This window comes from Opisthocomus hoazin, chromosome 5, assembly GCF_030867145.1.
Source record: "Opisthocomus hoazin isolate bOpiHoa1 chromosome 5, bOpiHoa1.hap1, whole genome shotgun sequence".
In the NCBI taxonomy this organism is placed as follows: domain Eukaryota; kingdom Metazoa; phylum Chordata; class Aves; order Opisthocomiformes; family Opisthocomidae; genus Opisthocomus; species Opisthocomus hoazin.
The window spans coordinates 57,092,012-57,106,461 of record NC_134418.1 but is presented as its reverse complement, the minus strand read 5'-3'; the positions used below and the strand labels follow the sequence as shown (position 1 = coordinate 57,106,461).

The 14,450-nt window shown below is 36.1% G+C and overlaps 1 protein-coding gene across 7 annotated transcripts in view; it reads right to left on the bottom strand.

Moving 5' to 3' along the window:
• The window catches only part of TBCK (TBC1 domain containing kinase), a 111,791-nt gene that overhangs the window by 35,690 nt on the left and 61,651 nt on the right, over positions 1–14,450 (bottom strand). For all 7 annotated transcript variants that reach the window (XM_075421384.1, XM_075421381.1, XM_075421385.1 and 4 more), the window contains one exon: positions 13,239–13,400. In XM_075421384.1, the coding sequence (XP_075277499.1) occupies positions 13,239–13,400 (162 nt within the window). The remainder of the gene's footprint in view (positions 1–13,238; positions 13,401–14,450) is intronic.

Genomic DNA, 14,450 nt, shown 5'->3' with positions numbered 1-14,450 from the left:
AATTTTCCTTAACCATATCACATTCCCTAACTACTTGGAATAATACTTGCCAGAGATAAATGGACAAAGTGTTGTCTCAACAGTAACTAACAATTTGTCATTCTGTGATGAAAGCATTAGATTTTTCATTTTTAATATACTGTAATGGAAGGTTGTTATTTAGTATCATTGCCATGGATAATCCACGCAACTGGAGAATTTTACACAATTTCTAAATTCGGGTAAAGACAGCAGATGCCTTTTACAGCTCAGAATACACTCTGAAGCATGGTCGTTACAGTCACATTTTCTCTACATTTCATTTATAACAAGTTTGCAATTTCAGTTCAAGACTGTAGTACATTCATTAGTTGTTTTTTTTTTTCCTGTGATGAGACTGCTACAACTGTGAGTTATAGCCCTGTCTCCTGAGATTCTTAGCTAAGGAAACATTAGCAGTACTTTTGTAATAAGTGAGATAAATGCTGAATTTCGCCAGTTAAAAAAAAAATAAAAATCTGAACAACAGCAATTAATAGCATGAGAAACATTTGGTTGTGACAGGGCATAACAGCCTACAAATATCCGAAATTGAAAACAGAGAACTGGGGGATGGAATAGGAACACTATGTACAGCAGAAAGTTATGAAAAAGCTGAAAGCAGAAACTGAGATTGACAGAGTTAAGCATTGAGAAAGACTATCAAAATATTTTTCCTAGAAACAAGCTCTGTAATTCCAAAAGGATTCCATTTAGAGAACTGGAAAATGCAGCAGTGGGTTTCCCTAAAAATGATAAACAGTTCTCACACATCGGGGTGCAAGTAAAAATATGCAGGAGTTTGTTGTTCTGTGATTCTTGGTTTCTCATTTCTTCTACGCAGCATTTCAGGAGGACAATGGCCATGGCTGAAAATGAAATTCCATAGAACAAGAGAGAATCTTAAATGGTATGGGTGGGAGGCCATCAAAAGCCTAACACCAATTTACAGTCTGCTGATTAATTGATCTGCTTCTAAGTAACGCAAAATAAAAATATAGCAAGCAGATTGTGCTTTCCACAAATAATAATAATGAAAAAAATGTATGCACACAGGCACATGTATGCATACATATGGGAATGGTCAACCTTTATCACTCATAGGGGAGACAAGACTACTGGTGGCGAAAGAATTTACTCACATTCTTTTTTTTAAAAACAACTAGTTTCAGGATACTGGAATTTAAAACTACACTAAACTGGTGTAAATATTTACAGAATATTTATTAGTCACATTGCATGAACAGGCTTCACACTTGAGTAACCTCCAAGCCCATCTTCACCCTTTGTTTGAAACTTCAGTTTAAGAAAAAACACTTCTCATCAGTAACTAAAATGCAGTGCAATCTTTTGCAGCCTTGCTCGATAAGATCTTTTCTCCTCCTTTTGGCTAATAAGTAAGGGTCTGCTGTGCTACTTCAATTCTGATTTCTTCCCATGCCCTTTCAAATATATGACAAATGAGTCAGTCTCTGAGTAAATGTCCATCTTTTGTTATTGCACCAAGACTTTGCATTCACACAGTATTAATCCTGCTTAAACTCTTCCTGCTCCCAAATAACTGTGGTACAAGCCAGAAAGCATTAAAGCTTACACATTATTAAAAACATACTGTTGGTATGTCAGAAGTGTAAATATATCAAGTCAGTGCCTAGATTCCTGAGCAGGACTATGAACAAATGAACAGAGAGTACCTCACCAGGATGCCAGACGACTTGACCTGTGCAAACAACTTAGAAGAACATCCTTCCATAAGCAGGCTCTGCATAAAGCTCAAGGCATCATCAAGAAGTGAACAGAAACATTTAGAAAGGAGAGGGAGGGCCTGTTCACTCATGGAGATGTGCATGTAACACCTATCTGCTCTCCAAGATCCCAACACTGGGATGTTTTGCAGTTCAAAAAGCACATGCCTGCTGATTTTATTCATACAAATTATTTTGCTGGAAAATCTGTAACGACAACGTGCTGACATAACATGGTGTCATTAACTGTGAAGTGTGCACTGAAAAAATTTATGCCTGACTTTAAACATAATACAAATACTATAAAAATAAGTTCTCATTTCAAAATTTAGTACATCTTCAGGCAGTCTGGTTTTCAAAAGTCCAGAGCACCTGCATTTCAAAAAGCCACAGTTGGCACCCAAGTACCTAGGAACTAAAAATCACAAGTTTCATTTTGAAACATTGGTTTTAGGAGTTCTGGCTCAACTGAGCTATTTTACAGTCAAGCAGCAAATAAGCCTTACAGGAAACAATTCTATGCTGCAGCTAATTACTCCATTACTTGGCATCAAATGCCTTTTCCTGAGGTTTCTAAATATGCAAATAATGAGGGAATTGAAACAGGCGGGGGTGGGGAAGTAAACAAAAAGTGATCTAACATTAATATCCTGGTTTTGCCATGGCCCTATCCTAACAAACAAGCTTAGTGAAATGTTTTCCTCCTTTTCTGAACTAAACCTCCTGGTTGCTCCAAGATGTTATTCATTTTGCTCTGTTCATGCCTAAATTATCACTCCCTACCAATCTGCTGCCTCCCTCTGTCAATAGCATGAACTGAAGAGGATGGTTCAGCCTGACATAGCTGCTTTTTAAGCTACATAAATTTAGTGTTTATTATTATAGATACAGGAGAGAAGTAGACCACACTTGAAACAGATGTTATAAAGAAAGCATCAGTCTAAAAGCAATACACCTGTAACAAAAGCACACAGAATGTTTTATTTTTACAGTAAAACTGGATGTGCATACGTTGTTCACAGCAAGTGAAAGCAAGTAATGGAGAAACACATAACACGAATGGTTCTTTCTTAATGAAAATGTACACAAACCAAGTCTTTGTGTGCAGTTAATCAATTCCAGAGCCCTCTCCTTGGGTAACAGGACACCAGCTAAGAAATTTGGCCAAAATAAACTGCATCTGCATTTTGGAAACAGCCCAGAATTTTACGGGCTTGGTTTGACCTCTCCATCACAAATACTTTATTCATACCCTGCCACGTAACACCAGCTTTCACCGCACAGCCACATAAATAAGACCAGAAAACCTCTGTGCTATAAAGCTGCAAAGCTGAATAGGTCAGTCAGTTCAATCTCATGACCCCTGCTCTCAGAAGAAATAGCGGTGAAAGGCCAGAAACTTCTACTTTTCTGACAACATACAAAAAGTTACACTAAGTCTAGATATTTAAAAGGACAAATCTGGGCAGAGAAGTGACATTTCTACCCAACATCTCTATATCTATGGCTGCTAGAAGGTTACTATAAATCAAAAGGTCAATGCAAAATTATTCTTTTTATGTAATTTATTTCATATGTTACAGGATAGTTGTGTTACTTCGTTGTTTTGTGGATAGTAATTTACTCTTACGTATGCACATCAGCATCCCTTTCAGTGCATCTTTGGACTAAATTTCAAAGGCAACATAAATATCAGTCATTAATTTTAAAACTCTTCAGCTAATACAATAGAAGTCTTTGTTCTTCTTTCTACATGGATGCAAAGTGTGCATCTTTCAAGAGCTGCTGGGAGGACAAATGCTGTCAATCAAGCAGCCATCATTTTTTTGGTAATACAGCAGATGAACAGCAGTTGCACTCAGCTAGAAAAATGACTGGATGCAGAAAAAAGGAACAAACTATCGTACTATGTCTTCAGACAGATTGCATGTTGCACAGCTGTAATAAGGATCAGTAATTTCAATGCTGCACTGACAGGCTACCATGCCTGAGAGCACATTACTCTACAATTCTTTTAGTTATCTTGAAATAGAAAAAAAATCTCTAGATAGTTCTCCACAGTCAATATTGTTTACTACGTTTGGATGGTATTGCTGTTTTCAGTGTACATGCGACCAGTTATCTTGCTGTTGGACAGAAAGACAACAATTTAAACTATTCTTGAGTCTGAATGGCCACAAGCAGCAGTTACTGTATAAAAAATGAAATGTTCCAGGCCCTTACTTCCTGAAAGCACATCAGTCACCTGCATCAGGGTTCAGAAACACTGGGAAGAGAAGGACTTCTGTTTTCATGTAATGAAATCACATGCAATGTCCAAAGAGCAGAAAAAGAACTTCTTGATCTCTTGCTTTCATCCATAAAGGAGATGTTGGAGTACCGAGAAATTAAAAATGTATCAAGAGTTCTGTAGCAGAGGGTGTTATGAAGATAACAATTCAAGTAGGAATGACATAATAAATATGAGATACTGACACTTCTGCTGAGACCAACAGTAGGTATGTTTGCAGCCTGTGTATGAATTAGACAAGCTGAGAGTTACGGAAAGTAGAATTATAATAGTACCTGCAGTTATGTAGTCATCTGGAGCCATTCTAGCAACACTCAAAGCAGTGAGGAACAGAGAGAAGCAGCAGTAAACATTGAGTTATTCCCTGAGACATTAGACTGCATAAAGGACAAACGTGAATCCTTTTCTCAGTCGTGATTGTAAAAATTACTCTGACTCAGCAGTTTAGTGAAAAGGTTTCATAAAGAATGCCTTCTAGTATGGAAACGTGATGTTGTCCTGCGCTGATAATCATGAGCGGGGAAGACACAGGATGATGAATGGCTGTACAAGGAGTACAGGTTTACTGTAAGTGAACCACCAAATGCCACGTGCTATGTCTTACTGAGAAAGAAGACTAAAACAGATTACAAAAAGACTGTAATGTTGACTAAGCTCTAACAGGACAGTGTGTTTTAACAGTTTTATGGGGTGTGCCAGGGCTGTTTAACCACAGACATTTCCACAAACTTACAAAATGTTTACATCTGGACCTAACATCAGATAAGGTTACTGGCCAACAACAGGTGGCCAGGAATTCATACTATATAATGGAAATAGTCAGATGGAGGCTACTACGCAAAAACTGAGATACACAAGAATAAGGGGAAATAAAGCAGATCAGCAGAAGAATGAACATTATTTCACAGCTAGATGATAACTATCTACAGAAGATGCATAAATGGACAGCTCTACGAAATTGCAGGGATCAGCTCACAGGAGAAAACCAAGGAGATGAGAAATTTGTGCCACCAACACTACGTCCAACAACATTCCATATTTGAAGGAAAAACATATTTTTGGATTTTCTGTGTGGTATGGTTTGTTAAAATCTTTCTAAAACTGACTCAACAGACATTTAGCAACCTCAAATACTAGTTCATCTTACCCCCTTTATGCTAAATCTGTGTTTCACAGAAGTAATATGCAAATCCTGAAGCTCAGTACACATTAGTAAAGAGCATGCTGTTTTCTAGCTAGGTGGTAACTATGAGCCACTTCAGCTGTTTCCCAGACACAACAGGCATAAACTTGTAAAAAACTCTACAACCAGAAACTCTGACCACACGAAATGCTTATAAAACTGAGCAATCTCTAAAGTGCCATAAGTAGAAGACCTTTGTATTATCATACCTCTCCTCTTCTTAGTCTTAAGGATATATTAAAGGAAATAATATGAAGTAACTTGTAATTTCTGTTTTTGAAATAAGACAAAAATTCAAATAACTTTCAAAAGGAGTACCTGTCTCCATGAGAAAAGGATCAAAGCCTCTAATTTGACCCGTTTGTTCCTGGACGAATAATGGAAAAACTTTGGGTAAAGATTAATATAGACATGATATCTAGATCTGCCTAAAGAGTATCCTGAACCACGTAACACCCACAAAATACTACAGAGCAAGAAACATATTATTCAAGACTGAAATGTTATAAATTTCCTACAAATACAGCAACTGGAAGGATAATAACCATCTCACTTACGTACCCATGCTTAAATCTGCTTTAATTTCTAAACAAAAAAGCTCTTGCCACTTGGCACTACAGTAGACAACTTACTGAGGTGCAAAACTTTCAGTGTTTACCATTTGTCAAGTCTATGGAAGTGTTTCACAGTGCAAAACTAGTAGCTTTAAGTATGCAACACCAGGCAAACCTTGTCAATATACATTTCTAAATGATTTAAAGTTTGCGGCATAATTAACCTCCTCAGAAGTTGAGCAAATAAGTTCCCCTACTCTGTGAAAAAGCTTTCTAACAGCCCCCATTTGAATTGACACATAGAAGTATTTAAGAAGTATATTCCTAAATATCATCTTTTTATAACAAAAAAAACAAAAAAAGACCATCTTTAAGATATTTTTAAGTTTGTGCCATTTCAGGGTTACATTCCCAGCACAGTTTGTGGTTTATACTCTATCAGCTTACATAACTGCTGAATTTTGTTTACTTAGAACTATGCTATACTGGTGAGGAAAAAAAAAAAAAAGAAAAAAAAGAAAAAAAAGTTGCTTTTTTTTTAAAAAAAAAGCATAATGATTGAAGAACCAGCAAGAAATTGCCTAGCTCCTTCCCTTGTTCTGAAGCCAAATGATATGCGACTAGCCTATCCCCTAACAGATGCCTGTCTAGATTTATTTTTGCAGTTACAGAGGTTTCATCTGACGCACCTCTGATAGGTACAAAGCCCATTTATCACCATTTTCAGAATACAGACTACATTCTTCACATACAATATGAGCTTTTCCCAGTTGGGATATCTGTTCTTCCTGAACAAATTTTGCCATTCAGTGGTAACAATCCAGTCCTGAAATTTATTCTGAGCTTGCAATATCAACAACGTCTTAGCCCTGCTCTAGTTCTCCATGTTAAGTTTTGGACTTTCTGTTGATTTCTACTAAACTCCAGTTCTTAGTACATTGAGAACAAAGAAGTTTGGAGAGACAGAATCAAATGCCTCATGCAGATTTATAAAGGCAAGAGTTTAAGCTCTTTGAATATGGGAAAGTAAACCAAAGGGAACTGACAGCTATCCCAAAGTATGAGAGCACTGAGAATTCACTTAAACGGACTTTGTTTCTCACTCCTTATTTTGGCAGAAAGATCATTCTAGCTCTCAGCCTACACTGTCATTCCAATTCTGTATTTAAGCAGTTATATGTATCTCTATTAACAACACTGGATATACACACCACCAAAATATATCTACAGTTATATAGAGATGTGCTGCTAATGTACATTTTAATCAAGGAATTATAACAGTGCAGTGTTTGTGTAGCTGCTTTTATAATCCTCCTCAATTAACAATTAGAGAACTAAAGATTACTGAGAAGACCACTTACATCTGTACAGGCAAACAAACACATTCAGCATAACAAAGATAAAGACAGACACCCTAGTAGGCACCTTGCTCTGTCAGCAACATTTTCTGTAATTGTAAAAGGGAAAAAAAAAATACAGTGCATACTCTTCCTAAGCACTAGTCTAATCCTGAACCAGTCATGCTAATAATTTTAATGAAATAAAAAAAAAGAGAGAGGGAAATATTTTCCCAAGACACCTTTGTAAAGAGAAAAATACAATAATTCATCACATCTAGGAGCAAAGCTCAGATAAGAGCAGCCTGAATTTTGTCTTTCCGTTCCTAGAAATGCTAGTATGTTTGACAGTCTAGTTTCCTGTACTTTGATTTTATTCTAGTGTAAAAGTGTACAAAAACCTAGATGACTAACAGGTGGATTATTCTACTCTCTGAAGTCCCCTTTCGCTATGAAGAGTACATACAGGCTCTATCAAGAAACAGCAGGCATCAGCTGTGCAGACTGATTTTAAGACATGTACTAGGTAAGTTCTACTGATGAACTCACTTTTCACCCTTTTTATGAAATACCATCTCTTGAGACAGACAGTCCTTTGCTAATGGATATATATTTGATTTTCTTCTGCCAGTGACAACTACAGATTAGCAAGAACACTAATATGAATAAAACAAAGGATTTTTTTTTTCTTAGTGTGTCACCCACCACAGCATTTCTTTTTAATCTCAAGAGGGCAGAATATATAAATAGATATATTTATATATCTATTTTTGTTCATGTCACTACAAGTGGAAAATGTGAATAGTTAAAGAATTCACAGCTTCAGGTAAAATGACATCAATCTTACAGAGTTTGACACTACCAAACAGCCTTGGTGAGCAGGTGTGCCCTAACAAATCACTCTGCTTCTGTACCAAAGCCAGCTCCCAACTCACAGCTGGCTGTGAGCCATTAAAGAAAGAGAGAGAGCAAGAGGAAAAAAAAGAGAGAGAAACAAACAAAAAACCACTTACTAGCAACTACACAGAGTTTCTGCTTCATGTTACTATTTAGCAACAATGATCTTCAGGAATTGCATTATGAAATACACCTGCATGTACGAAAAAACATCTAACATAGCAAACATGAGGAATATGTTCAGAAAAGATGTTTCCATAAATATCAGCTCCACCTACATCTTTCAAGAAAAGAGAACTAGAAACGTGATTTCCTTTTTAATTCTGATGTCTTTTGATATTTCCAATCCATTTTTTATGTCACAGTTATAGCACCATTATCATGCGCATCACATGACAGAGACCAAATTACTGTTTTTCTCCAGCTACACTATAATTTGAGAAAGCAGTCCATCTTCACTAACTCCATGATAAATCACCTTGCAGTGTCATCTTCCATGAGGGACAACTGTTTTGAACTTGGACAAGCTACAACTAAGCCACATGTCAAAATTTCATAGCTGAAGTTATAAAAAGTTTCCTTTTAAAAGAGCTATTATGACTTCTGTTCTTCAGAGCCTTCATGTAAACAATAGGACATTTTCAAAACTGTGTGATAAAAAGTCAAACCCTAATCAAGACACTACGTTACCTTTGCTTTTCTACTGCTTACTGGCATATGGAAGATGCCACTGTATCTCTCTCAGTCTCTTCAAAGTTGGTGTTTTGATATCAGAGTTTACATTTTCATTGAGCAGTAGTGAAACAAATGGGAACAGGCACCAAACACTCAGAAACTCAGCATGGGCTTGGCAGCCAACTGCGATTTCTTCTTCCTACCAAATCTTCATTAACTAAATGCCGAACCACGAGAAATTCTGGCACAAAAGAAGTGTATGAACCACAGATGTGGGCAGACAATGGATTTTCAGGAAGAAAAACAAAGAAAAAAGGTAGCTACCCAGGGTCGGATACGTATCTAACGTAGAGTTCTCTGATGCTTGTCTAATTCTGCATCTGTCAGCAGAAACACATAAGTCAAAACTGCTCCATACAATCTTACTGTAGAATTTCCACTATTTTTGAATCTTTAGTCCATTTCTGAGCTGTAATCCTTCTAAGTATTTGTATCGCTTTCATTATCATGGGATTCAACGTTTTGGCACCTCATTCCAATGCCAACAGATGTAATTGTTTCTCCCACATTAGAGAAAATCTGTTCCTTAGAGAACCATTTATTTTTGTGGTTTGATGATAGCTAGAACTTTGACTGCACGTTGCATCTTCAAGCTACATGTCTGTGTCTCACAAAGTGGAATACGTTTAACACTTCAATCATTTTGTTGTAGCTCCTTGTTGAACTGGATTGCTGTTCCACAGCAAGTCTTTCTGTACTTCCTACCTGAGGCCAAGGTTGTTCCTTTGGAAGGACTGACTACCCTGGAGCCAGCAACAAGACACCTTCCTAAGGTGCACAGCATTAAAAGAACAAACCCTCCTCTTGTTCTGAAATTACAGAAGACGAGGTTATTGTGTGAACTAACCTAAAAGGCTTATTTGAAAGTATGTTTTATCTCATGTCTAGGCTTAGTGTTTTCCTGTTCTCTAATAGCATCTGTCCCCGTCTTTTTGTTCGTTGCCCTATCCCTTCTCAAAGCCATAATTAATCTCTGTATGTCAGTGATGATATTGGCATAGATCTCTGGAGGAATATCTATTTGCCAGTAGGCAATGAACTTACTACTCAAGTCAAGCTACAATAACTATAATTTTTGAGTTGCATAATATACATTACCACACAAACTCACAGAAAGATACTAACAAGCAAAACTTCAAGTTTTAAAGTTAAGTTACTTCTACAGTTGGCCCTCAATACATGGAAGAGCCTTCTGGGTTGTAAATTTACTGATACACAAGATGCAGACATATCCAAACTGGCTTAGTACTGGTCTGAAAGCAGAGTCCTGCCTCTGTTGTTGGTACCTCAGGAACCACATCATAGTACCCCCCTTACCATCATCATTTTCCTGCCACATTCTCCTGCTACATGTCAGAATTAGATAAAGGAGAAACAAAAGGTAACGCATACTGTGTTTGCTATCTCTGCATCACCTGAGTAAGATGAAATTTACTAAATCTCAAAACTACATATCAAGAATTAGTAATGACTCCAGGGTTGGTTTTGTTTCTCTGTCTCAAACAGTACCTCCTGAATATTCTCCAGTATTTATATTTGAATAAAGTTTATACTTCACAGAGCTCCTTAACACAAAGAAAAAAATACGGAAGAACAAATGAAAGACAATAAAAAACCTCACCTTGGGGTAGTAATTCCCTAAACAATCTAAGTTTTAGCAGTTGCTTATATGTCCCCTTTATGCAGCCCCACAAGGTATGAACTAGGACATTTGTTGCTACAGCAAAGGGATTTTCCAGTATTCTTAATTAACCAATTATTTTGTTAAATACTTCAAATAGATTTGCTAATATGCTAGAATATTGTTAAAACTATATAAAAACAAATGAAATTTTCCAATAGAGCTCCCAAAAATAGTAAGTAATGCCTAATTTTATTTGGTTTACAGATAAAATACGGCCAAAGTTTTGAGACAAGCATTGGAAGGGGTTTTCAGAATCAAATAATCAATAATGGCACTGTTCCCCTTTTTTTTTCTCACATCATTAACTTTTTTAAACAGTAATTGAAACTGTGTTATATACAGTGAACTGGAAATAAAGCAGTGTTTTTTTTGTTTTGGTTTTGTTTGTTTTGTTTTTATAACTTCAAATACACATTTTTTGAAATATCTACTGTAAAAACAAGAGATCTTAAAAAGGGTTCCATAAAGTTGCAGGATTGCAGTAAAATAGGTTTATCAGTCTGGAAAGCAAGTCACTTCCACTGGCAGCCTGAGATAAGCCATTCCAGTGCACAAAAAGCTTAAAAACCACAGGAGTTTCAGACCATTGAGCACCAATTGATTTTAGATTGAAATTATTGCAGATGTTTTGAACAACACAATCTCTTCCTCAGGGTGACCCAGTTTCAGGTGAAGGTTGTCTGTAAATTACTTCCAGAATATTCTCAGGCATGGCACACAATTTATTTCAACCAAAATAGCAGAAGTCCTGGTTGGACACAGGTGACAAAAAGCATAAGCAGCCAACACTTCTTACACAGAAACAGACTCAGGTCAGAAAGAGAAGGCATAAGTCTACGATAATAATATATTCAAAGAATTTACTGTAAGTCTTAGCTAGATCAATAACATTCAACTTTTAAGTCACACTAGGATTGTCTTCCATCCTCATTCTTTTCTCCCTTAGTAGTCAGTTTATGATATGCTTTGGATTAATCTCACAATATTCAATTTTTCCACTGCTGACATCCAAAATATTACAGACATCACAAACATTAAAAAAACCCAGATATGTATTATGAGAACTAATGTGTTCTTATGCATGACCTCAGCATAAAGTACTTCAACTGTCAGTAAATCAGCTGGTTCAAGATACATTGAAATATATAATTTAGAAGCACTCAAGGAAAAAAAAATAGGGATAAATTACCTTAGGCAAGAAAATAAGCTAAATATTAGTGAATCTACATTTAACTACGATATACAGCTAATAGATGGGGCAGGAAAGAATGAGGAGAGACAAACTTTTAGTTTAGCACTCACCTTCAGACCATCTGAAAATATCCAGTTAAATTTAATAAGAGCATCTGAAATGACTAAGCATATAGACTGAAAATGAAAAAAAACTATACCATAAGGAATGACCTAATTAAATTTCTTATGAACTGACAAACACAGTAGCAATTGTATAGTACATACTAAACTGAAAGGTAGTAGAAAAGCAAAATTTTGAAATCTGGACAAATGTTGAAGGGTATACAGTGAGAGAATTTGTTACAATACTACTTAGAGAAATCACAGAGCTTCATCTGTGAGAACTTGTTGAACTTCTGCGAGATTGATTTATGTAACCGTGAACTTAGCTTCAGTCTTCTTCCTGCCATATGCTAGACTACTACTAACTTCTGCAAACTCTGCAGTTGTGGAGACTGCCACAATTAACAAGACCTTTTAAGCTTAAATGCTATTCCAAACTTGATTCTGCAATTCAGTTCTGAAAAAGAATGACGTCTGTTTAAAGGAATTATGAATTACCGAATTGCATACAGAGCCCACCAAATTTATAATTAGCCCAGGAATTTCCCAAAAGTTAAAGTTCTCTTAAGAAAGGCCACACAATTAAAACAGTGTCACCTCTTAAAGACCTATATTATGTTAGTAAGATCCTGGGTTGGAGAGAGATAATTTACACAAGAACATAAGTATGTTCTGTGTGCAGCAGCCTTCCAATTCCAATTCATGTGTTATGTAAGTATCAGTCCATCACAAATGAAAACGCATCTTTCAGTTGACATGGCTTACTCATTTCAAATGCATTCTGCTGTCACACTAGAAACTTCCTCAGAAAGCAGACCCAAACTTGATGGTTAACTGCATTTTTTTTTTTTTTAAAGATGCAACACTTGTCTGTAAAGATTGGTCAACCACCTCCCACTGAACAAGACGACAGAACATCTGCACAACAATCATGCAGCCTCCGATCTGATTTTGAAGATTCTTCTGAAAGCTCTATGTTTCAAATCAAAACTGATTTAACACATAGCAATTCCAAAGGCTTCTGTAGTGCTTTCCCTAATACTTCTACATTAATTGCTTCCACAGCAAAAGTTTAATTATTTTTGAAAGGAAAACAGGCTAGTACCAGCATCAAAGTAGAAAAGTACTGTTCAGAACAGCATTAATTTTTTTTTCACTAAGAATTCCCTTTCAACTGCATTGTTTCTGTATGTGGCATGTCTACAAACAGTCACTTATGAATTATTCACAATCATTCTAAATTTCACAAGTACTCCAACCTTCACCTGGAAATAATAACAAGCTCACCGAGTTCTTGCTTATGACAGCAAAAAGACTTCTACTAACTTCATAAAGCTGTAGTTAAGACCTTCACACTCTGACAGTGAGTTTGTCTAAACCTACCATGATTTCAAGACATATGTAAGATTTGTAGTGTATATTCACATGTAAGCACACACTTTTTTCAGCAACTCACTGGGGAAGACAGAGAAGGAGGGAAGAAATAGTTTCTTCTGTACCTGGCAAGTCTGAAAATAGGAGAATGCATTCATTGAATCCATTAGCCAGAAGACGATCCCTCAGCTGTTGAAGTATTGCAACTCCAATACAGAACGGGAAGGAGGAATTTCCAAGCAGTAATGTATCCCACAAGTGAAAAATTTTGTGTAAAGGAAAGACATCTGCATGACGAACAAGCACAATAAAAAAAAAAAGCTGTAAGCATGTAAGCTGGTAAAAACAAATACACACACTCACAGTCTTAAGGAGTTGCCTATATACTTTTGTCCTCTCCCATCTTAGGGTTATTTTTTTCACTTGGGAGCAAAAAGGACTCAACCTTTTTAGAAACAGGTTTGTCTTCATATACAGTTTTATTATTAAATACTTAGAAACGTGCAGGTCTTCATATTTCAAACAACACAGAATCAGGAATTTTATTTTTCCTTTGGTATAGTGCAGTTACGCATTAGGACATGTGTATCAGTTTTTCCAATAGTACAAAGACATTAATGAGTTCATCAATACGCTCAACTACTTAAAATTAGAAAGTGAGCAGAATAGAGCAAAAATTGGTAGAACAAAGGAAAGACAAGAAGAAAGGCCTGTTAAACACAGCAACATTTAAAATATAAAGCTGAAGGTGTCTCTCCTAAAATAAGCTATCCTCCAACTAAATAGTTCTAACATTTTATTGCAATTCATTACCAAGGAAACCATCTCCTTGGTTTTCCAAAGGTGGTGATTCTCATAGAAGTTTTAGAAGAATGGAAAAGTGCAAGAACTAGTGCTTTACAGTCAAGATCTTTAGAAAGTGCAGTCAAGAATCGCACATTAAATTCTTTGATATTTCACCACAGAAATATTCACCAGCTCTTTCCAACCTGCTACTTTCTTTTTTTTTTAATTCAAACTCTGCCAGTGTTGACATGACATGAAAAAAATCACAGAGATATTTGAGGAAAGGAGATTTTTAATTGCTTTTTAGACTGCCCTCTTTCCTTAAAAGCTCAAAATATTCTAAAGCTCTTTTTGTTCCTAACATAAATGCACAAATACCACAGTAAAATAGTCCCAGTAGAATAACAATGTGTCACAGTGCAATAAAAATTCTTGGTTTGTCTTCAAAAATAAAGTTACTCTCTTTGTTACATTATTTGGGTGAGGGCAGGGGAAAGTGGTGAGGTTTGGCTTTTTTTTTTTAACTATTAATATATTTTTCCAGTAGATAG